The 22,305-nt window shown below is 39.0% G+C and overlaps 2 protein-coding genes across 2 annotated transcripts; both read right to left on the reverse strand.

Moving 5' to 3' along the window:
* Positions 1-7,618: 7,618 nt before the first annotated feature.
* LOC132662415 (olfactory receptor 52D1-like) lies at positions 7,619-8,643 on the reverse strand. The gene has a single exon (XM_060607887.2). It carries the CDS (start codon positions 8,578-8,580, stop codon positions 7,624-7,626), a length of 957 nt encoding a protein of 318 aa, XP_060463870.2. The 5' UTR covers positions 8,581-8,643; the 3' UTR covers positions 7,619-7,623.
* Positions 8,644-20,047: 11,404 nt separating this feature from the next.
* LOC132662414 (olfactory receptor 52D1-like) lies at positions 20,048-21,004 on the reverse strand. The gene has a single exon (XM_060607886.3). It carries the CDS (start codon positions 21,002-21,004, stop codon positions 20,048-20,050), a length of 957 nt encoding a protein of 318 aa, XP_060463869.1.
* Between the last annotated feature and the right edge of the window lie 1,301 nt (positions 21,005-22,305).

Below are 22,305 nucleotides of genomic sequence, written 5' to 3' on the forward strand. Positions count from 1 at the left end.
GTTTCTGTGTCTCCCTCTCTCTCTGCCCCTCCCCTGTTCATGCTCTGTCTCTCTCTGTCTCAAAAATAAATAAACGTTAAAAAAATTAAAAAAAAATAAGTTTAAAGTGTAGAAAAAGATGTAATTTCTATTATAATGTAAATATTGGCATTTAAAAATAAAAGCCCCTTAGGACACTTTTTAATCTATCCTATGGAAACGTTATGCCCTAGAAGTTTACAACTCAACATTACCCATTTAAAAGTATATGAACAAGTTTTTCTTAACTGTCAGAAATTCGAAATTATTGCTCTGTCTCTTTGAAGTTGGTCCATTTTCCCACATGTGTATTTTTGCTTGAATATCTCATTATGATAACTCATATAATTGTAATAGTACGAGGAGTTATTTTATTTACTGTAACAATAGGCTCCAAATGTTAAAATGTTTTGTTATAACAATCATTATAATAATATATTTAAAAAAACAATATAATAATCTTTATGTTTTGTAAATTATAATCATAGGACTAATTTGTTTTGGACATTGTATTCCTTAATGAGGTGGATGGAGTTTTGCTTTTTTCCAAATTACCTCATGTATTCACAAGTCAATATTGATTCAATGAAGTGGGGTTCATGCTTAGCTATTCTCAATTTTACTTTTATAAAAGTAAGCTGGGAGAACCCTTGGTTATGTAAGTAACGTAGTTGGGAGTGGAGGGAGTTTTGTTTCTGTGTTGTGGCAATTAAGCCATAATTGAGAGTAACTGCTGTAATCAGCAATGGTCCTAAGAGAGGAGATTCTGGCAAAGGAGAGTGACTTCATAGTGGGTACTCTGAGGAGGGGTTCCAGCCAGGCAGCGCTGGTATACATGAGGGACATGATGAGGTTGGTTCAAAGTAAGGGGCAATTTAAAATTGCCACTTGGAGCCTACTGTTTCTATTAGAATCAATTGCTATATCCAATGAAAACAGCAGATGCTTGGGTGACACTGACAGGAACAGAGTGTGCATAGACAGAGTGTGGATAGACAAATCCCTTAGCCCTGCCCCAGCTCTCTAATCGGCCTCTACTGCCCTCTACTGGCAGAGTCTAACAGCCAGCCAGCAGGTGGAGGGAAAGTGTGGTCCCAACCTAGGCATCCCCAAGCACAGCACAGAAGGGTTTGAAGCTGAGAGACAATGGCTTAGCAATTAACACAAAAACCCTGTGACTCATATTTGTGCATGCATGTGTTATAAACTATATAAACTGGGGGACTGAGTATATATAAATCACATATAAAAATCAAAATCCACTTGTTTTGCTATATCTTACAGTAAGTATTTATTATTAAATGTAAGAGAAACATGTATCCCTAAGAAAACAGGAAACATTTCATAAGATTAAATAATTTTAGGATTGAGTATAACTCAAAAATATTTTATAATATTTATAAAAATAGTGTTTAATTGAATAATGCATAACTTTTCTAATGCACATCTTCACTACAACCAATCCCATATACACATGACTTAATTTTTTCATGTTTAAAAGTCATGTAGTGAATTTTGAAAAATATAATAGTTCATTAAAAATGTCAGTTTATTTACAAGTACTAAATGTAATAAGTCACCCATTTGGAATTATTATTCTTTCTAATTAGCAAAATAATCTAATAATAGATATTTAATTACGATTGCAAAAACGACCTGAAGTTAAACATGTGAAAAAGCAATCCTTACCTTTTGAATCTTTCTTTAATTTTCTTTCATGTAACTCCCCACTAAGAACTATGACTTATTTAGCTTTAGATCGGGGAGGAAAGACACAACACGATTCCCACTGCCCTGCTGATTTTTTAATAGTATATTTATATTCAGAATATACAAACACTGCCAAAATACTCTGATCCAAAATCATACGTGGCTCTAAAATAAATATGCATAACCGGACACAGCAAGCCATAGTCAAGTGCATGGTGATTTAATGACTCATGAAGAGGACTTGCCTCTATATCCAGAATTGAAATTGTTCCCTTGCATGATGCCTAGAAGAGACAGAGGACTGGATGAGAAAAGTAGGCTTGAAGTATAAATGATTTTAAGAACACAGAATTTTTTCCACTATGCAATCATAATCCTAACAGAGCAAGAATGATAAAAACTTCCCACCAGAGATTGTTTGTCTGGCAGGGGAGGATTTGTCCTTCCTTCAGAGTAGCTCTCTGGCTCCTAACCTGGATAAATATCACCATGCAGCCCCTCTGCTTCTATTTCTCGTAATGGGGAACGCTGTAGTAATCTGTTGGGGCTGCTGTGACAGAGTGCCATAGGCTGGATGGTTCAAACAATGGTCATTCATTTTCTCACTGTTCTGGACTCTAGAAAGTCCAAGAGAAAGGTCAGGTAGGCTTCAATTTCTGGTGAAGACTCTCTTCCTGGCTTGCAGACAGCACTCTGCCTTCACTTCACCTTTCCTCTGAGCATGAGCAGAGAGAGGGATCTTCTCTGGTGCCTTTCTTAGAAAGACACTAATCCTATCAGCCTAGAGCCCAAACGTTATGACCTCATTTAACTTTAATTACCTCCTGAAATGCTGTCTTCCAACACATTTACATTGGGGGTTAGAACTTCAACATATGAGGGTTATTTTATTTTATTTTTATTTTGTTTTATTTTGTTTTATTTTTGGTGGCATACAATCATCTAGAAAATACTATGAATAAAACTCATAACCATCGACAAATTAACACAATGAATGAGGAATATCTCTGGCCTCAAACCTTAGCTTTATCCAGCAATCATTCTGCCTGCTCTGGTTAATTTCCCCTATTTCCCCACTAGGGGTCATCTCAAAAATTCATTGCACCTTTGGAATTGTCTGACTTATACTCAGGATGTAGAATATTTAGGGTTTGGTGACTACTGAAGTGGATATGGGGAATGAATGAAAAAAATACGTGCAAAGGACACTTGCTCTGGATTAGACAGTGTAATTGTTAATTTTATGTGTTCTCTTGACTGGTTTCCATGGATACTGGATCGATGGCTTAACAGTTTTCTATGTGTGCTTCTTAGAGTGTTTCTGGATGAAATTGGCATTTGAATTGGTGGACTCAATAAAGCAGTTTGTCATCCCCAACATCAGGGAACATAATCCCAACCAATGAAGGTCTGAATAGAGAAAAATTGGGAGGAAGAAAAACCTAGGTGCTTCCTCTGTTTGCTTCAGGTGGAACATCATCTTTTCTGGTTCTTGGTACTCCTGATTCTTGGGCCCTCAGAAGTGGACTAGAATCTCTACCTTCAGCTGCTCTCGTTCGCAGGCCTTCAGATTTAGATAGCATTACACCACCAGCTCCCCAGTTTCCATCTTGCACATGACAAATCATGAGACTTTTCAGCCTCTACAATTATGTGAACAAGAGTCAATTCCTTATAATAAATCCATTTGTTTATCTATCTATCTCTCCATCTACTATCTATCTAATCATCCTATTGATTCTTCCTCTTCAGAGAAGCCGAAGTAATACTGATCAGCTACACAAATACAAAAAAAAAATCATGTCATTTATTGAGAAAAGTACTAGAAAAAACAAGTTTACATTCATATTTGGCACATGTTGACTTTTGAATTATATGAAGAGTCCAACTATAAATGCCAAACTATTACTTGAAAAGTAATTATAAATTATAACTAAAGATGTAACTTTGAAATCTGATGTTTTCCAAGATCATCTGGCGAGAATACACAGATCCAACATTGAAGCAGGCTGAGAAAGAGCATGGAGAATGTTAGTATTTAGGAGACAAAATAGGAGAAACATTTGTAATGGAAACTGAAGAAAGGTAAACATGGAAATAGGAGGAGGACCAAAGACGTGTGGCAGTTAGTAATCCAAGAAAGGAAACACAATCAAGAAACCTGGAACAATCAACTGTCAGTCTCACAAGTGAAAATCCAGCACAAACAGTAATGGTGAGGTCAGCAGTGAGAGTGGACACACAGTTTTATGGTACGATATTACTAAAATATTGTCCATGAGGGAGTGAATGAATCCCAGGAAAGAAGACATAAAGGAATCCTATGGCAAATAAGCATGACCTTGAGCAACAGATGGTATAGCAACTTGCACTAGGCTATAATATACACACTTCTTTTACTGCCCAGTAACGGAAGAAGATTAAGTATTCTAGCCAAAAATCAGTAGGTAGAAGTAGAGAGATGAGTTAAGACTGAGACCTGAAGGATGATTCACACCTCGGTCGTTACCCAATTTTGAAAGAAGGATAATGTGTATGCTTTGATGAATTCACAAGGAATATTTGGATTTTAGAAGGATCACTCTGTCAGCCAAGGGAAGAAATTGATGCATTCTGGCAGAGATGTGTAGGGAAAAATTAGGAGATTGCTTTGGTAATTCAGATGCCAAAAATCTACACTTGGGCAGCTATGGCATAAATGAAGGGGCAGGAATGTTTGTAGAAAGGCTATGAAACTTGACAACTAAATGTACACGGGGATGAGAGTAAATAGTCAAAGAGGAGTGGAAGATTTGAAACCAGGGCTGAGAATAGCAGTGCCCCTAGGAGAAAAGTGACAGGAAGATATATGCACATTTGCCTGTCCATCTGTGAAGTCAGAAGTTCCCTTCTCAGTCCAGAATTTCTGCCTAAGAACATCCACAACTGACAGGAGACAAGTTCTTTAATCTCTACCCTGTCTGTCCTATCATTGTCCCACAAAGGGAGTAGATGATGGTGAAGGAAAATAATATCTAACTCCTGCCATCTTGAAACCTAAGTAAATAATCCATAAGATACTCACAACTGCATAATGAGGAGGTTTGCAAGATATTTCTTTTCCTAAGGATGAGGAAACTAAGGTTTCAATTGTTGTTTAGATACCATCATCTACTTGATAAGTGGCTGACCTAGTATTCATAACAGGTCTGATCCAAAAACCACTTCCTCCCTTTTCCCTAATGGTTTTTTGTTTTTTTTTTTTGGCTCGCATGTCTTCCCCAGTAAAGAAATAATATGGAGAATGGTGGTGACATCTATGAAAATGGCAGAGTAAGGACCTTGGAAATTTTCTTCTAACATTGAAACAATGAGAAAATGGGCAAAAATGGTCTGAATCAACTTGTTCAGAATTCTAGACATTAAAGCAAGGTTTACATCTATTCAGGGAGATTGTATTTAGGAAAAATGATTGAATTTTGGGTAATATCAGTGGCTTTGTGTCATTCTAATATACTTTAATTCCCATTCCCTTAAAAAAAAAACAACCAGAGTGCGCAGTGAAAACCAATAACCTGGTGACATCTAGAGGGAGCAGATTGGAGCTGGACTTCTTTCAAAATCTCCTTTCCTGAAAATTGTCCTTATTTGGTCTGTCTGATACTTCCTGTGAGGACCACTCTTGCAAGGCTGTCTCTATTTGATCTGATCCTTATCTCTCTTAATGCAAACATCCTTTTTTTCATATGGATAATTGTCAAAAATAGTTAAAGGCAATCAGTTAACATTGCAGCTTCCTATGATAGTGGGTAACACTTCAGGAAAGTAATAAATTAACCAAAAAGCTAAAAAGGAAAAGTTGAAGAATGAGATATTTATAGGAGCTTTCAATATTTTTGACATATCCCTGAAGTATAGAAGGCCATGTGCATGTCAGGGCTCTGCACATGCCCAGGACTATCTGAGAAAGCTGTCAGACCTCATCCCTGGCTCACCTTGAGACTGTGCACAAGCAAGTCTCACTATGGGCATAGAGGCCCATAGTGAATGGCTAAGTGTTGGATTTGTGCTCCATCTTGCGTATAGATTTCTGAGCAAAGACAAAAAGTTACTGCTTCTAGGTATGTAAGGAAATCTCTTTCCAATTATTAGCTGACCCCTGAAATAACTCAGCAGAGACATCAGTCGCTACACCTAATAAACAATTGATATTACAGAATTAATTCAGAAAATCACTAAGCAAATGCTAATCGCAATAACAACAACAAAAAGCAACAAAAACAAATTCTAGGGAAAGTGGAAAATGTGATTCACAGCGTTGTGCATGATATTATTTAAAATGTCTAGTTTTCATCAGGTTATGGGTCATCAAAAGAAACAAATGGCTCATACACAGGAAAAAATGACAAGAGAAACTGTCCCCAGGGAAGCCAAAATATTGGACTTTAAACCATGCTTTAAATCAGCTATTTTAAATATACTCAATGAACTAAAGGAACTTGTGATAGTGATAATATCAGTAAAGAGATAATAACTATTTTTTAAAAATCATACGTGAAGTCTGGAGTTACAAAGTACTATAATTGAAATTAAAAAAAAAAAAAACTTACCATAAGGCTCAACAGTACATTTGACAGTACAGAAGAAAGAAAGACCTAACATGAATATTGGTCAATGGAGATTATTCAGTCTGAGTAACTGAAAGAAAAAGCAGGAAGGGAAGTCAGCAGAAGTTCAGGGACTTATGAGACATCATCAAGAATGCTAACATATATGTATGAATGTATGAAAGGAGCAGAATGGACAGAGAGAAAGAAAAAGAAGGAATATTTGAAGAAATAACAGTTAAACACTCCCAATCTGGTGAACAGTTTTAATTAACAGAATCACAACAAATTTCAAGTATGATAAATTTAAAAGATATATTTAGTTACTAAAATGAACAAGGGTTATGCAGAAAGGCACTGGGACTCTGAACATCCTTATATAACATCCTCTGAACATTCTGGGACTCCTGTATATCCTTAATAAGGGATAAATTTGTGGCTAAAAGAAGATGGACCTCACAATCAGAGGAGTGGATAGTAAAGGGGAGAAAACATGGTTTCAGTGAGCGCTAATTATATGCCAAGCAGTGTCTAAATTTATACAGCTGTTATATAGCATCATAACAAAAATAATGTCAGATGAGATACTACAAAATTATTCTTAGATGAGTTAAAACTAAAATAATGTTTTGAGAAGTTACATAACTTTTACATGTTACATTTCTTTATTGAGCACTTTATGCTTCAGACAGTATTCTAAGCTTTATACATTCAGTCACTAATTTATTTTACCCTCACAACAACCTCAGGAGTTAGATATTATTATCCCCTTTATAGTTGACCTAAATAGGCACAGAAGGATATCGCAATAGCTCAAAACACAAAAATTAGTGAGTGGATAACTCAGTGTCAAGCCCAGCCCCTCTGATTATAGTCCTTATGATCATGTGCTCTTAATCATTGCTCAAAGGTTTGGAGTTCAATTCATATTCATTTCAAATGTTCTGGTTTGTGTTTATCACTTCACCTCCCAGTAGAATAATTCTACCATGAGCTATAGTATGAACTTCTGCTGGGGAAGCATTGCTTCTTGGCAAATTTTAGTCCCTACTGAGACGACAGAAAAATTTAATCTCATTCTGGGCAATTCAGAATTGATCAAGGGGCACATTCAACATCTTATTCAATGTATCCAATTTATGTGACCATTTCTCTTCCAGTACTTCCTACCATGTCACTCTGCCTCTCACATCACAGGCTTCCATCCATGTTAAAGTTCTAAACAATCATCCTTTACCTTTATCATTTACTTTATCTTTTACCAAGTATCATTTACCGTTCTTTATCATTTCCAACAGCCACTCAGAAGTCATACTGAGACCCTCCTCAAGTGAAGCAGTCTCAGAAGTCGGCTCCGAATCTCCTTGGTCCTAGCCCCATAGATGATCGGGTTGAGCACAGGAGGCACCAGCACGTACAGGTTGGCCAGAAAAATGTGCACATTCTTGGGGACTCGGTGCTGGCCAAAGCGGTGGGTGAGGAAGGAGAAGAAGGCAGGAATGTAGAAGACCAGGATGACCCCCAGGTGGGAGCCACAGGTACTCAGAGCCTTGTGCCTGGCATCTTGAGATGGAAGGCGGAAGACAGCATGGAGGATAAAGCCGTAGGAAATGGCAATGAGGATGGAATCCAGACCCACAGCCAGCAGGGCCACAGTCAGCCCATAGACAATATTGACAGTGATGTTGGCACAGGCCAGGCGAGCGATGCCCATGTGCTCACAGTATGTGTGGGCCATGACATGGTGACCACAGTAAGGCAGTCGCTTCAGCAGGAAGATGAATGGGGAGACAACGGCTATACTACGGAGTATGCTGGCAAGGCCAATTTTGCCTATGACAGTATGGTTGAGGATGGTGGTATATCTCAGTGGGTTGCATATAGCTATGTAGCGATCAAAGGCCATGGCGAGAAGAACTGAGGACTCCAGAGCATAGATAGAATGGACACAAAACATCTGGGCCAGGCATCCACCAAAGGAAATCTCTCCAGCATGAAGCCACAAAATGGCTAATATCTTGGGCACAGTGGTGGAGCTGAGAGCCAGGTCGGTGAGCGAGAGAAGGCACAGGAAGAGGTACATGGGTGCATGAAGAGCACTGTCTGTCACAATGACCAGGATGAGGGCAGCATTCCCAGCCAGCGCTACCAGATACATGGCGCAGAAGGGGATGGCGATCCAGACGTGGGCCCACTCCAGCCCTGGGATGCCCGTCAGGATGAGTGTGCCTGGGAGACTGTCATCACTGATGTTGGAAGCAGGCATTCTGCTTGGTAAATAAAGGCCTTTATCCAAGGGGTAATGGAATGCCTTCCCTGTAACATCATTCACATAAAATGATGAACTTTCTGTGAAATAATCTTTTTTATGTTGAGAAAAATATTTATCGTTATTAACTTATTCAAGAATATTGAAAGACTCTATCACATATATGCTGTTTTGTTTTGGTTTTTTTTTTGGGTTTGCTAATATCTGTGCTCATCAATCATGTTTTGACGTCTATATTCCAACCACCAACCTAACTATTTAAGCATCTTTCCAATCTGATACATTATGACATATCTCCTACACATCCTATCCATCCTTTATTACTTTGGTCAACTCACATCAACAGTTGCTCCTTGCCTCTTTCATTTATGCCTTTTCCATGCTCATGGAGTCTTTGGTTTTATTTCCCCCCTTCTCTTTTTCTAAGCTTCAGTGAAAAATTTTCTGCCTCCTAGAGGCCCTCCCTTTCTTCTGGCCCTTCAGTTTTTTGTTTTGTTTTGTTTGTTCGTGTTTTCATCCTTCTACTACTTTACAAAATCCCGTTGGCTGAGACTATGTCTTTATGCAATTGCGACCTCCACACTGACTATGCCCATGTCTGGACCTAGACATTTTCATCAGTGTTCACTAAAGACTCAATGTTCACAAAAGCCAATGTAACATAACATTGGTTTTGGACTTAGGATATAATAGTTCATCCAGTTTATTTTCTGTCCAATGTGTCTACATTGATATATAATGTGTCTACATTGATATACACCACGTAACTATAGTTTCTATCTCACCGTTAATGCCTAGAAAGAGATTAGGCTAACTGACTATGCTTACATATCTACAATGATTTGAGAATTCATCAGGATATAGTAGAAGAAAGCAAGACATACATGAGACATTCTGGCTGAGAGACAGCACTCTCTACTATGGCAAAGCCAGCCTGAGGTCCTGCATGCCTCCCAGTGTGATGGCTGGATACTGAGGTTAGGTCAGAATACCAAGTGCTGACAGGCAGATCTCGGGAGGAAATTGAGTGTCCTATTGTTGCTCACAATGAAAACATTTTGGAAAGGAAATTTGTTTGTCGTTGTTGTTGTTGTTTTTTCATTTGAGAGAGAGAACGAGAGACAGCAAGCGGGGGAGAGGGGCAGAGGGAGAGAGGCAGAGGGAGAGAATCTTAAGCAGTCTCCATGCTCAGCACACAGCCTAATACAGGGCTCCATCCCACTACCCTAGGATCATGACCTGAGAGAAAATCAAGAGTTGGACGCTTAACCAACTGAGCCACCCAGGCACCCCAGGGGAATTTGTTTTTGTCGTAGAAGTCTAGACAGTATTTTCAAATGTTCTCCCTAGTAAATATATGGTCTACTAAAAAGAAATCTGTACAGGATTCTGAGAAATTTGAATTTTAGTTCTGATTCTCTGATAAAATTGATTTGTGATTTTGAACAAATCTTCCGATTCTTTGGCCAGTCTTAATTTGGAAAAAATAGTGACTCCATAGTCATCCTCTCTTATCTATCTGCTCATTTTATGGCACTGGAACAATCCCATAACTGATTTGGGCCCTCTTTTTTTTTCCATCTATAAATTTGAAATGGCATCGTGGGTTAGTATCTTCACAAAGTTTCTGGTTGAGCAAACATAATGTTCACGAGATTAAAAAAATTAGACACCCCAAACAATCACTCCATTCTTTGCACTTCTTTATTTCTGAAAAACCTTCTGGAAAAAATATAGTCATCATTTGCACCCCTAATCAATGTGAAGACAAGGTCCAGAGAAGTAAACTGATGTCATACACATCACAAAGCGTGTTAAGTCATTAGCACAACTGAAGCACAAATGAAGCACAACTGAAATGAGGCGCCTGATTTATGTGTGCTGATTCAGAGTTTCAAGTTTTACTTCACCCAAGTGTTCATGAATCTGACCAATATCTGAATTCCTATCTCTGTCAAACAAGGCACTTTGTCTAATAACAATTCATAAGGCTGCAGTCACTTGATGCATTAATGAATATCAAAGAGATGAGGAGAATTAGGGAGCCCCTCCTGTTTGCACAGACTCTTTCACTGATGACACCAATGGATTTTCTCAGCCTTGACATGAGCCTTAACACTAAGGGAGAGAGGCTTGGATGGTGGAGGGAAGAGAGCTGGAATCACCACCATCTTATCTCCCCTCTCTTCCCAGCCTATTCTTGTCCCTTAAGGAAGATTTCAAGTGGTTATGATACGATACTAGTACTCTAGACATTCTGAGATGTGGTGAGGAAAAAACTATGGTAAAATCAGAATTGGACTTTTTTCCCCCTGGGAAGTAATGGGAGAAGGATACTGAGAGAGTGTCACTCTAGTGCACAATGGGGGTGTCTTCCCAAAATTGTCCTAGAGTGTGTCCTTGTGTGCCCTTGTCTTACCTAGACCTCAGTCTGTATTCTTTCATTCCAACAACACAGTTGTTGGAATCTGATTTCAAGACCATACTTGTGTGGTAGACACACACTTGCAGGTGGGGCATGCTGAGGTTGGAGCTGTGTTGGAGATGTCTTGAGTGTGAGGCTGTGTGGACAGAGGGTGGTCTTGTGCCGGAGGTGTGTATCTGAATCCACAGTGTGACTGAAGGAGGAGAAAGTTGTGTTTCTGTGCAGGTTTAGGTGGGTGTGGGATGAGGGAGCAGAGGGGGCTGAATGTGTAATCTGGGTTGAAATAGCTGATCTTTTCTCTCACCTGAGTTTTCTGGGCTCAGTGAATGTCTTCAGCTCAGCTCTATGGCCCAGCCTCCCCTGGGCAATGGGTTTGAAGAGTGAACTTATTTATTGGCTGTCTGTGATGCTCAGGTGTGTAAAGCAAAGTGGCGACCTCCAGGGACTTGGTCCATGAAGCACACTTTGAAAAAGAGAACAAGAAAGGGGGTGGTGAAAAAATGAGAAAGAAATAAGGAGAATCTTCCTTGACGACTTTGTCAAGAAATAGAAATGAAATGTCTGGTATACTTTGATGTTTTATCCTCCCTCTTGTCTCTCTGTATCTCTTTTCTCTCCTCGTCGCCTTTCTTTCTTCTCTTCTCTTTATTTCTGTGCCTCCTGGAACTCACTTTCAATGTGAATCCACCATAATTCTATGCTTATCTGCAGCAAATAATGGTGGTGAAACACGCATACATGATTGTGTTGTAGGCTTCATTTACAAAAAAAAAGTTCAAAGATCAAATTACCAAGAATTTCATTATGATGACAGCAGAGCTTTGAGAAAAGCACAAAGCCCTTCTGAGCATGGGCACCATGTAACTGTCCTGCTCGTTTGCCATGAAGCCAGGCCTGGTAGGAAATGACATCAGTGCTCTAGGTAGATCCTCTCAGCTCCCTAACTCCAACCATCTCTCTGGTCTCTGCACCAGAGATTCCCTCTGTCAAAGACCTTTCCAGGATAGTTCATTTTTCTCCCATGTCTAAAAATACTCTACTCTCTCCCCTTGTAACAGATCTATCTCCTCTGAATTATTTCAATCTAGAGGTTTTCAAACATTTCATATGGAGATTTCCTAAAATAATATTCAAAACATGATATTACCTTCTATAACTTTAACTTGACTATAAGAATTATCATTAAAAGTTTGAAGAGTAGAAAAGGATGCAATTTCTGGTATATTGTGAACTTTGCCTTTTAAAAATTAAATTCCTATAGACAATATTTAATTCATCCTATGGACACTGTATGCCCTTGAAATTTGTAATTCACCACTATCCATTTAAAAGTATTTGAGCAAGCTTTTCCTAGCTGTCAGAAATTTGACATTATGCTTTTTCTGTTTGAAGTAACTCCATTTTCCCACATGTATTTTTTTGCTTGAATGTCGTTATGATAACTCTTCTATTCTTGTCGAAGAATAAGCAATTGCTTTATTTCCTGTACACTAGTCTCCAAATGTTAAAATGTTTTATTATAACAATGATTATAAAATACATTAATAAAAGCAATATGATAATCTTTAAAATTTCTGAATAATAATCATAGGGCTACTTTGTTTTGGAAATATTATTCCTTAATGAGGTGGATGGAGCTTTTACTTTCTTCCAAATCACCTCATGTATTCACAAGTCAATATTGATTCAATGAAGTGGGGTTCATGCTTATTCTTAATTTGATTTTGATTTTGATTTTTTTTAATGTTTTATTTATATTTTTGAGAGAGAGAGAGAGAGAGAGAGAGAGAGAGAGTAGGGGAGGGGCCGAGAAAGAAAGAGACACAGAATCAGAAGCAGGTTCCAGGCTCTGAGCTGTCAGCACAGAGCCCGACCTGGGGCTCAGGCTCATGAACCACGAGATCATGACCTGGGGAACTTGGATACTTAACTGACTAAGCCACTCAGGCGCCTATTAATTTTATTTTTAAAAGTAAAATCTTGGAACTCGTAGTTATGTAAGTTACTTAGCTGTGATGGAAGGAGTTTTGTTTCTGTGTTATGGCAATCAAGCTATAATTGAGAGTAACAGCTGTAATCAGCAATGGTCCTAAAAGAGGAGGTTCTGGCAAAAGAGGGTGCGCTGGTAATAGGATTCTGAGGAGGGATTCCAGCCAGGCAGCGCTGTTATACATGAGGGACATGATGAGCTTGGTTCAAAGTAAGGGGCAATTTTAAAATGTCACTTGGAACCTACTGTTTCTATGAGAATCAACTGGACAGCCAAGGAAAACAGCGGATGCTAGAGTGACACTAACAGGAACAGAGTGTGCATAGGATAGACAAATCCCCTAGCCCTGCCCGAGCTCTTTAATCAGCCTCTACTGCCTTTTTCGGGCAGATTCTAACAGCCAGCCAGCAGGTGGAGGGAAAGTGTGGTCCCAGCCTAGGCATCCCTAAGCAGAGCACAGAAGGGTTTGAAGCTGAGAGACAATGGCTTAGCAATTAACACAAAAACCCTGTGATTCGTATGTGTGTATGCATATGTTATAACCTGTATGACACTGGGAGCTTGAGTACATATAAATCATATATGAAAATAAAAATAAATCCACTTGTTTTGCTATATCTTACAATAAGTTTTTAATTATTATTAAATGTAAGAGAAATGTATATCACTAAGAAAACAGGAAACATTTCAATAGATTACATCATTTTTGGATTGTATATAACTCAAAATATTTCATAAAACTCATAAAAATGGTGTTTATTTGAACAAAGCATAACTTTTCTAATTCACGTCTTCTCAAACCAAACACATACATACATGTGACATGACTTTTTCATGTTTAAAGTCTTCCATGATTTTTTAAAAATATTGTAGGGCATAAAAACATGTCAGTTATATATACAAGTTCTAAATGTCACAATTCACCTATATGGGATTATATTTTTCTTTCTAGTTAACAATATAATCTAATGATAGCCATTCAGTCACAATTGCAAAAATGTTCTGAAGTGAAACATGTGAAGAAAGAGATCTTTGGTATTTGAATCTTTCTTTCATTTTCTATCATCTAACTCTCCATTAAGAACTTTGACACATTTACATTTGGATCGGGGAAGAAAGAGACAAAACCACTCCCACTGCCATATTTCCTTAATAATATATTTATATTCAGAATATACAAACACTGCCAAAATATTCTGCTCCAAAGCCATTGTTGCTTTTAAATATGTATAAGAAGAGAAAGCAAGCCTTCAGCAAGTCATACAGTGATATAATGACTCATAGAGGAGACTTGCTCTAAACGGAGAATTAAGTGTTCCTTTGCTTATTGCCTAGATGAGACAGTGGACTAGATGAGAAAATTAGGCTTAAAGTATAAATGACTTCTAAGATCACTGAAATTCTTTAAAAATCATTTATTTTTGAGAGTGAGAGAGTGAAGGTGGGGCTGAGAGAGGGAAAGAGAATCCCAAGCAGGCTCCACACTGTCAACACAGAGCCTGATGCAAGGCTAGAACTCATGAACCTTGAGATCATGACCTGAGCTGAAGTCGGACGCTTATTCGACTGATCTCCCTGCACCCTTGAGATCACAGAATTTTTATAACTATATAATCATAATCCTAACACAAGAATGACAAAAACTAATCTCTTTCCACCAGAGATTGTTTGTCTGGCAGGGGAGGATTTGTCCTTCCTTCAGAGTAGCTCTCTGGCTCCTAACGTGGATAAATCTCACCACGCAGCCCCTCTGCTTCTATTTTTCATACTGGGGAACACTGTAGTAATCTGGGGCTGCCGTGACAGAGTGCCATAGCCTGGATGGTTCAAACATGGCAATTTATTTTCTCACTGTTCTGGAGTCTGGAAAGTCCAAGAGAAAGGTCTGGTAGGGTTCAATTTCTGGTGAAGAATCTTCCTGGCTTGCAGACAGCACTCTGCCTTCACTTCACCTTTTCTCTGAGCATAAGCAGAGAGGTGGTGGGAGGGGGGCGGTTCTCTGGTGCCTTTCTTAGAAGGACACTAATTCTATCATCCTAGAGCCTGAACTTCATAATCTCATTTAACTTTAATTACCCCTCTAAAAGCTAACTTCCAACACAGTTACATTGGGGGCTAGACCTCAACATATGAGATCTTTTGTTTTTGTTTTTGTTTTTGTTTTTGTTTTGGTGGCATACAATCAGTACATAGTGAATACCATGGTCAAAAATCATAAATATCCACAAATTAACACAATGAATATCCCTGGCCTCAAACCTTAGCTTTGTCTAGCAATCATTCTGCTTGCTCTGGCTAATTTCCTCTATTTTCCCCCATTAGGTGTCATCTCAAACATTCACTGCACCTTGGAAATTGCTGTTTGACTTATACTGAGGGTGTAGAATATTTAGAATTTGGTGACTACTGGCATGGATATGGGAAATGAATGAGAAGAATATGTGCAGAATGACACCTGGGTTTTTCCTTTAGTCTGTGTGGTAGTTAATTTTATGTGTCAACTGACTGGTTCCCATGGTGCCTGGATAGTTGGTTAAACAGTTTTGGATACTTGGTTAAACAGGTGTGTTTGTAAGAGTGTTTCTGGATGAAATTAGTGTTTGAATTGTGGACTCAAAAAAGCAAGTTGCCATTGTCAACAGCTATGAGCATCACCCAATCCACCGAAGGCCTGAAGTGACCAAAAACTTGGAGGAAAAAAAAAAAAAAACTCAAGAGCTTCTTATCTGTTTGCTTCAGTTAGGACATCATCTTCTTGGGTCCTTGGTGCTCCTGATTCTCAGGCCGTCAGATGTGGACTAGAGTCTCTACTATCAGCTGCTCTTGTTTGCAGGCCTTCAGATTTAGACAGCATTACATCACCAGGTTCTCTGGGTTTGCATTTGCACATGACAAATAATGGGGCTTTTCAACCTCCATAATTACGTGAACATGAGCCAATTCCTTAATATAAATCCATCCTTATATCTGTATCTACATCTATATCTATATCTATATCTATATCTATATCTATATCCATATAGAATATCTATATCTATCTTTCTATCTATCTAATCTATCTGATTGATTCTGACTCTTCAGAAAAGCCTAGGTAATGCAGTTCAGAACAAAAAAATCATGTCATTTATTGAGAAAAGGAAACTATCAAGAACAGGTTTGCATTCATATTTGGCACATGTTGACTTTCCAATTCTATGCACCAACCAACTATAGATGCCAAACTATTAGTTGGAAATATTATAAATCATAACTAAAGATATAGATTTGAAATCTGATATCTCTAAGATCACTCAGCAAAAGTACACAGTTAAAACTAGAGCAGGCTTAGGAAAAAAGCTGTGCAGAATGTTAGTATTTAGGGAAAAAAAATTGAAGAATCATTTGTAAAGGAAACTGAAGAGAGGTGAACATGGAAATCAGCCTAGAACCAGGGAAATGTGGCTCTACCTAATCCAGGAAAGGAGAAAGAATCAAGAAATAAGGAACAGTCAACTGTATCAACCTCTCAAGTGAGAATCCAGCACATATAGTGACGGTGAGGTCAGTGGTGGCAGTGGAAGCACAGTTTTATGGCACGATATTACTAAAGTATTACCCATGAGAGTGAATGAGAAGTAGGAGAGAAGATATGAAGGAATCTGATGGAAAATAAGCATGTCCTTGAGCAGCTCCTGGTACCCTGACTTGCACCAGGCTTAATATACACACTTCTCTTTTTACTTCCCACGAAAGGGAAAAAGTTTAATTATTTTAGCCAAAATCAATGGATAGAAGTAGAGAGATGAGTTAAGACCAATTCCCAAAGGATGATACATGCCGGCATCATTTCCCAAGTTTTAAACAAAAGATAATGTGTATATTTTAAGGAACCTCACCAGGAGTGTTTGGATTTTAGAGTGAGCACTACGTAGGCCAAGGGAATCATTTATGCATTCTGGTGGAGCTGGTACAGGGAAAAATTAAGAGATTGCTTTGGTAATTCAGATGGTGAAAGTCTCTACTCAGGCAGATATGGTATAAATGAATGGGCAGGAATGTTTGTAGAAAGGCTATGAAATGTGAAAACTAAATGGACACGGGGATGAGAGTAATAATAGTCAAAGAGAGGTGGAGGATTTTAACCCAGGGCTGAGAATGACAGTGCTCTTAGGAGAAAAGTGACAGGAAGTCCTTCCTCCGTGAAGTCAGAAGTTCTCTTCTCAGCCCAGCATTCCTGCCTGAGAACATCCACAACTGACAGGAGACAACTTCTCTGGTTTCTACCGTGTCTGTCCTATGATTGTCCCAAAAGGAGGATAGATGCTGGTGAGGGAAATAACATCTGTTGCTCTCCTGCCATCTTGCAACCTAAGTAAATAATCCATATGATACTCACAACTGCACAACAAGGAGGTTTGTAAGATACCTCTTGTAGTTCCTCTTGAGGAAACTAAAGTTTCAATCATGGTTTAGATAACATCATCTAACTGAAAAGTGACTGGCCTGGTATTCATAACAAGTCTGATCTAAAAACCATTTTCTCATATATAACACACTTCCTCCCTTTTTCCCTAATGGATTTCTTGGCTCTCATGTCTTCCAGCAAAGAAATAATATGGAGTACTGCAGTGACATCTGTGAAAATGGCCAAGTAACAACCTCGGAAATTTTCCTCTTCCATTGAAACAATGAGAAAATGAGAAAAATGATGGTCTAAATCAAACCTGTTTGGAATTCTAGACATTAAACCAAGGCTTGCATCTATGCAGGGAGATTGTATTTAGGAAAAATGGTTGAATTTTTGTAAGATTTGTGGCTTTGTGTCATTTTGATTTGTTCTAATCCCATTTCCTCACTCTCCAGCTCTATAGAAGTCTTAAAGATTGTCAACCCGTGTGCAGAGTGAAAACCAGTATCCTGGTGGCATCAGTAGAGAGCAGAATGGGGCTGGACTTCTTTCAAAATGTCCTTTAGAAACTTGTAATTTGACCTATTTGATACTTCCTGTAAAGACCACTCTTGCAAGTCTGTCTCTATTTGATCTGATCTATAGCTCTCCTAATAGAAATATCCTTTTTCCCTGTGGGCATTTGTTAAAACCAATTACAGGCAATCAGTTAATTTTGCAGCTGCCTGTGATAGTGGATCACAATTGGGGAGAGTAATAAATTAAGTAAAAAGCCAGAAAGGAAAAGCTGAAGAATGAGATACTTATAGGAACTTTGAATATTTTTGACATATCCCTTAGATATACAAGGCCATGTGCAAGTTAGGGCTCTGCACATTCCCAGGGCTGTAGACATGACCAGAAAAGATTTGAGTTGTTTAAGTGACCAACTTCGGCTCAGGTCATGATCACACAGTTGATGAGTTCGAGCCCCACATCGGGCTCTGTGTTGACAGTTCAGAGCCTGGAGCTTACTTCAGATTCTGTGTCTCCCCGCTCTCTGTACCTCTCCCCTGCTCATGCTCTGTGTCTGTCTCTCAATAATAAATAAACGTTAAAAAAATTGTTTTAAAGTCCAGTTTTCCAGGGGTGCCTACGTAACTCAGTTGGTTAATTATCTGGCTCTTGGTTTTGGGCTCACATCATGATCCCATGGTTTGTGAGATTAAGCCTGACATAGGATTCCTGCTGACAGTGCAGAGCCTGCTTGGGATTCTCTCTCTCCCTTTCTTTGTGCCACTCTTTCACTCAATTCTCTCTCTCCTCTCTTACTCTCTCTCAAAATATATAAATACACTTTAAAATGTCCACTTTTCAGCAGATTATGGGGCATCAAAAGAAACAAACAAAAAGAATAAAAAAAGTATGGCCCATACACAGGAAAAAAAATATACCAATAGAAACTGTCCCTGAGAAGGCCAAAACACTGAACTTAATAAACCATGACTTTAAATCAACTATTTTAAAAATGCCCAAAGAACTAAAGGAAACGATGATAATGATAATATCAGCTAAAGAGATAGTAATTATTTTTTAAAAGAAATAGGGGCAATTAAAAATGCCACTTGGAACTCACTGTTTCAATTAGAATCGATTGCTACTGCCAATGAATACAACAGATGCTTGGGTGGCAGTGACAGGAAAATAATTTATAATATATATATTTTTAATGAAAACCATTGATTTTTACATGCAAAAAACTCAACAAATTCCAACTATGATGAACTTAAAAAGACACAGCAACTGAAGTCAACAATGGACTGTGCATAAGGGTACTGGGACTGGTCAGGTTTCTATAACAAGGGATGAAATTATGGCTAAATAGAAGTAAACCTTACAATCAGAAGAGGGGGGGGATAATGGGAGAAAATGTGGTTTTACTGAGCACTAATCATATCCCAAGCACTGTCTAACCTTTATTAGCAGTTATAATAATTATGTCAGCTCAGATAATACAAAATAAATCTTATATAAGTTGTAAAATGGAAATAATGTCTAGAGAAGTTACATAACATTTACATCTCATATTTATTTATTGGGTATTTTATATTTCAGACCCTATTCTCAGATTTCTACATACACTCAATAATATGTCAATCCTCACCACAACCTCAAGTGTTAAATGTTATCATTATCCCCTTTTACTGTTGAGCAAAGTAGAGATAAAAGGCAGAGGAGCCGGGATTCAAACACAAGCACCCCCATGCTAGTTCTCATGCTCTTGGCCACTGCCCAGCGTTTTGGAGTTCATATCCAAAGCACTCCAAGTGTTCAGGTTTTTGTTTGTTTTTCACGTCACTTCCCAGTAGAATATTTCTGCCATGAGATGCAGTGTGAATTCCAGACAGGAATGCCTTTCTTCTTGGTAAATTATAGTCCCTACTGAGATGACATTAGTCCCTAATGAGGAAAAATTTAACCTCATTCTGGGCAATTCAGAATTGCTCAAGGAGCACATTCAACGTCATATTCAATGTATCCAATTTATCTGACCATTTCTCTTTCAGTGCTTCCTGCCATGTCACTCTGCCTCTCACATCACAGGCTTCCATCCATGTTAAAGTTCTAGACAACTATCCTTGCTCATTTGCTTTTCTTTAACATTTCCAACGCTGCTCAGAAGTTATACTGAGACCTTTCCCAAGTGAAGCAGTCTCAGAAGTCGGCTCCGAATCTCCTTGGTCCTAGCCCCATAGATGATTGGGTTGAGCACAGGAGGCACCAGCACGTACAGGTTGGCCAGAAAAATGTGCACATTCCTGGGGACTCGGTGCTGGCCAAAACGGTGGGTGAGGAAGGAGAAGAAGGCAGGAATGTAGAAGACCAGGATGACCCCCAGGTGGGAGCCACAGGTACTCAGAGCCTTGTGCCTGGCATCTTGAGATGGAAGGCGGAAGACAGCATGGAGGATAAAGCCGTAGGAAATGGCAATGAGGATGGAATCCAGACCCACAGCCAGCAGGGCCACAGTCAGCCCATAGACAATATTGACAGTGATGTTGGCACAGGCCAGGCGAGCGATGCCCATGTGCTCACAGTATGTGTGGGCCATGACATGGTGACCACAGTAAGGCAGTCGCCTCAACAAGAAGATGAATGGGGAGACAAAAACTATGCTACGGAATATGCTGGCAAGGCCAATTTTGCCTATGACAGTATGGTTGAGAATGGTTGTATATCTCAGTGGGTTGCATATAGCTATGTAGCGATCAAAGGCCATGGCGAGAAGAACTGAGGACTCCAGAGCATAGATAGAATGGACACAAAACATCTGGGCCAGGCATCCACCAAAGGAAATCTCTCCAGCATAAAGCCACAAAATGGCTAATGTCTTGGGCACAGTAGTGGAGCTGAGAGCCAGGTCAGTGAGTGAGAGAAGGCACAGGAAGAGGTACATGGGTGCATGAAGAGCACTGTCTGTCACAATGACCAGGATGAGGGCAGCATTCCCAGTCAGCGCTACCAGATACATGGTGCAGAAGGGGATGGCGATCCAGACGTGGGCCCACTCCAGTCCTGGGATCCCAGTAAGGATGAGTGTGCCTAGGAGACTGTCATCACTGATGTTGGAAACTGACATTCTGCTTGGCAAACAAAGGGCTGTATCCAAGGGGTGATGGAATGCCTTCATATATTTGGTTCATCACCTAAAATTGTAACCTTTCTGTGACACAATTTTGTTTATGTTGAGAAAAACATATATTGTTTTTAATTTTTTCCAAATCTTAAAATAATATGTCTCATACAATCCATTTCTTCCATCTGCTATTTTCTTTACTCAAAATCATGTTTTGATATCCACATTCCAAGCCCCAATCATACCTAAGAACTCTTTGTAAGGCACCTGGATTCCTAAACTTTAGTCCTAATTTGTCAAATAATGATGCACAACCTTGAGAAAAAAAATCTTTTCCCTCCTCTAAGCAGTCTCCAGTTATGAAAAACAATGAGTCTGGAATCCTAGTCCCAGGTCTTCTGCATGTTCATGTTCAGCATTGGATAGTCCCACAATAATTTAAGATTCATTTTTTTCATTTATCTGTTGGAAATGAGACCACCTGCGTTACCTATCTCACATTTTTGTGGGTGAGAAGGTGTTAAGTATATGAGATTAAAACGTTGGACACCAAAAATAATGTCCTCCCCCTTTGTGCAAGCTCTTTTTCCTGTAGCCACATACTGGAGTGATAAAGAGTATCATACCTATCATACCTGTTTTACCAAGGGAAAGTCCACATTCAGAGAAGTAAACTGATGCAATCCAGATCACAAAGCAAATTACTATCAGGACTGAAATTATGCCTCACATCTCATGATTCAAAGTTGGATATTTTCACATCACTTGGCTGTCCATTTATTTGGCCAATATTTGAATTCCTTTATTTTTCTTGCCAGATGCTCTAATATTAATATTTAATGCTGTAATCATTTTACTCATTTCTGGATTTCAAAAAGACAGATACAATGAAAGCCCTTCTTATTTGCCTGGGGACTTCCACTGATGGAAGTCCAGCCAGTACTGGAGAAAAGTGTGGGCGGTCAAGTGGAAAGCTGGAGTCACTACCACCTTCTCCTGCCCACCCTTCCCAGCCTATTCTTGCTAGCAAAGGGAGATTTCCAAAGATTACTGTAAGGAAGCTGCTATTTTGTGAGCTACTCTGGTATTCTATGTGAGTACCAGAAAGATGAGGTCCAAGCAACGTTTCCGCCCCCCACCCTCTGCCCAGGGAAACAACGTGAAAAAGACATTGAACTGGAGCACTACTTTGGGTGGAATGGGAGAACTCTCCCAAATTTGCCCCACTCAGCCTTGGCTGTGGATCACCATGATGCCTTGGAGACCTAGGCTTTTATCATTAAACTCTGAGTTCTTTCTCTGAG

The sequence above is a fragment of the Panthera onca genome, chromosome D1 (assembly GCF_046562875.1).
Source record: "Panthera onca isolate mPanOnc1 chromosome D1, mPanOnc1 haplotype 2, whole genome shotgun sequence".
NCBI classification, from domain to species: Eukaryota; Metazoa; Chordata; class Mammalia; order Carnivora; family Felidae; genus Panthera; species Panthera onca.

What these genes read in the sequence shown, in the direction of transcription:
- LOC132662415 (XM_060607887.2), bottom strand. Translation starts at nt 8,580, where the DNA reads ATGCCTGCTTCCAACATCAGTGATGACAGTCTCCCAGGCACACTCATC.
- LOC132662414 (XM_060607886.3), bottom strand. Translation starts at nt 21,004, where the DNA reads ATGTCAGTTTCCAACATCAGTGATGACAGTCTCCTAGGCACACTCATC.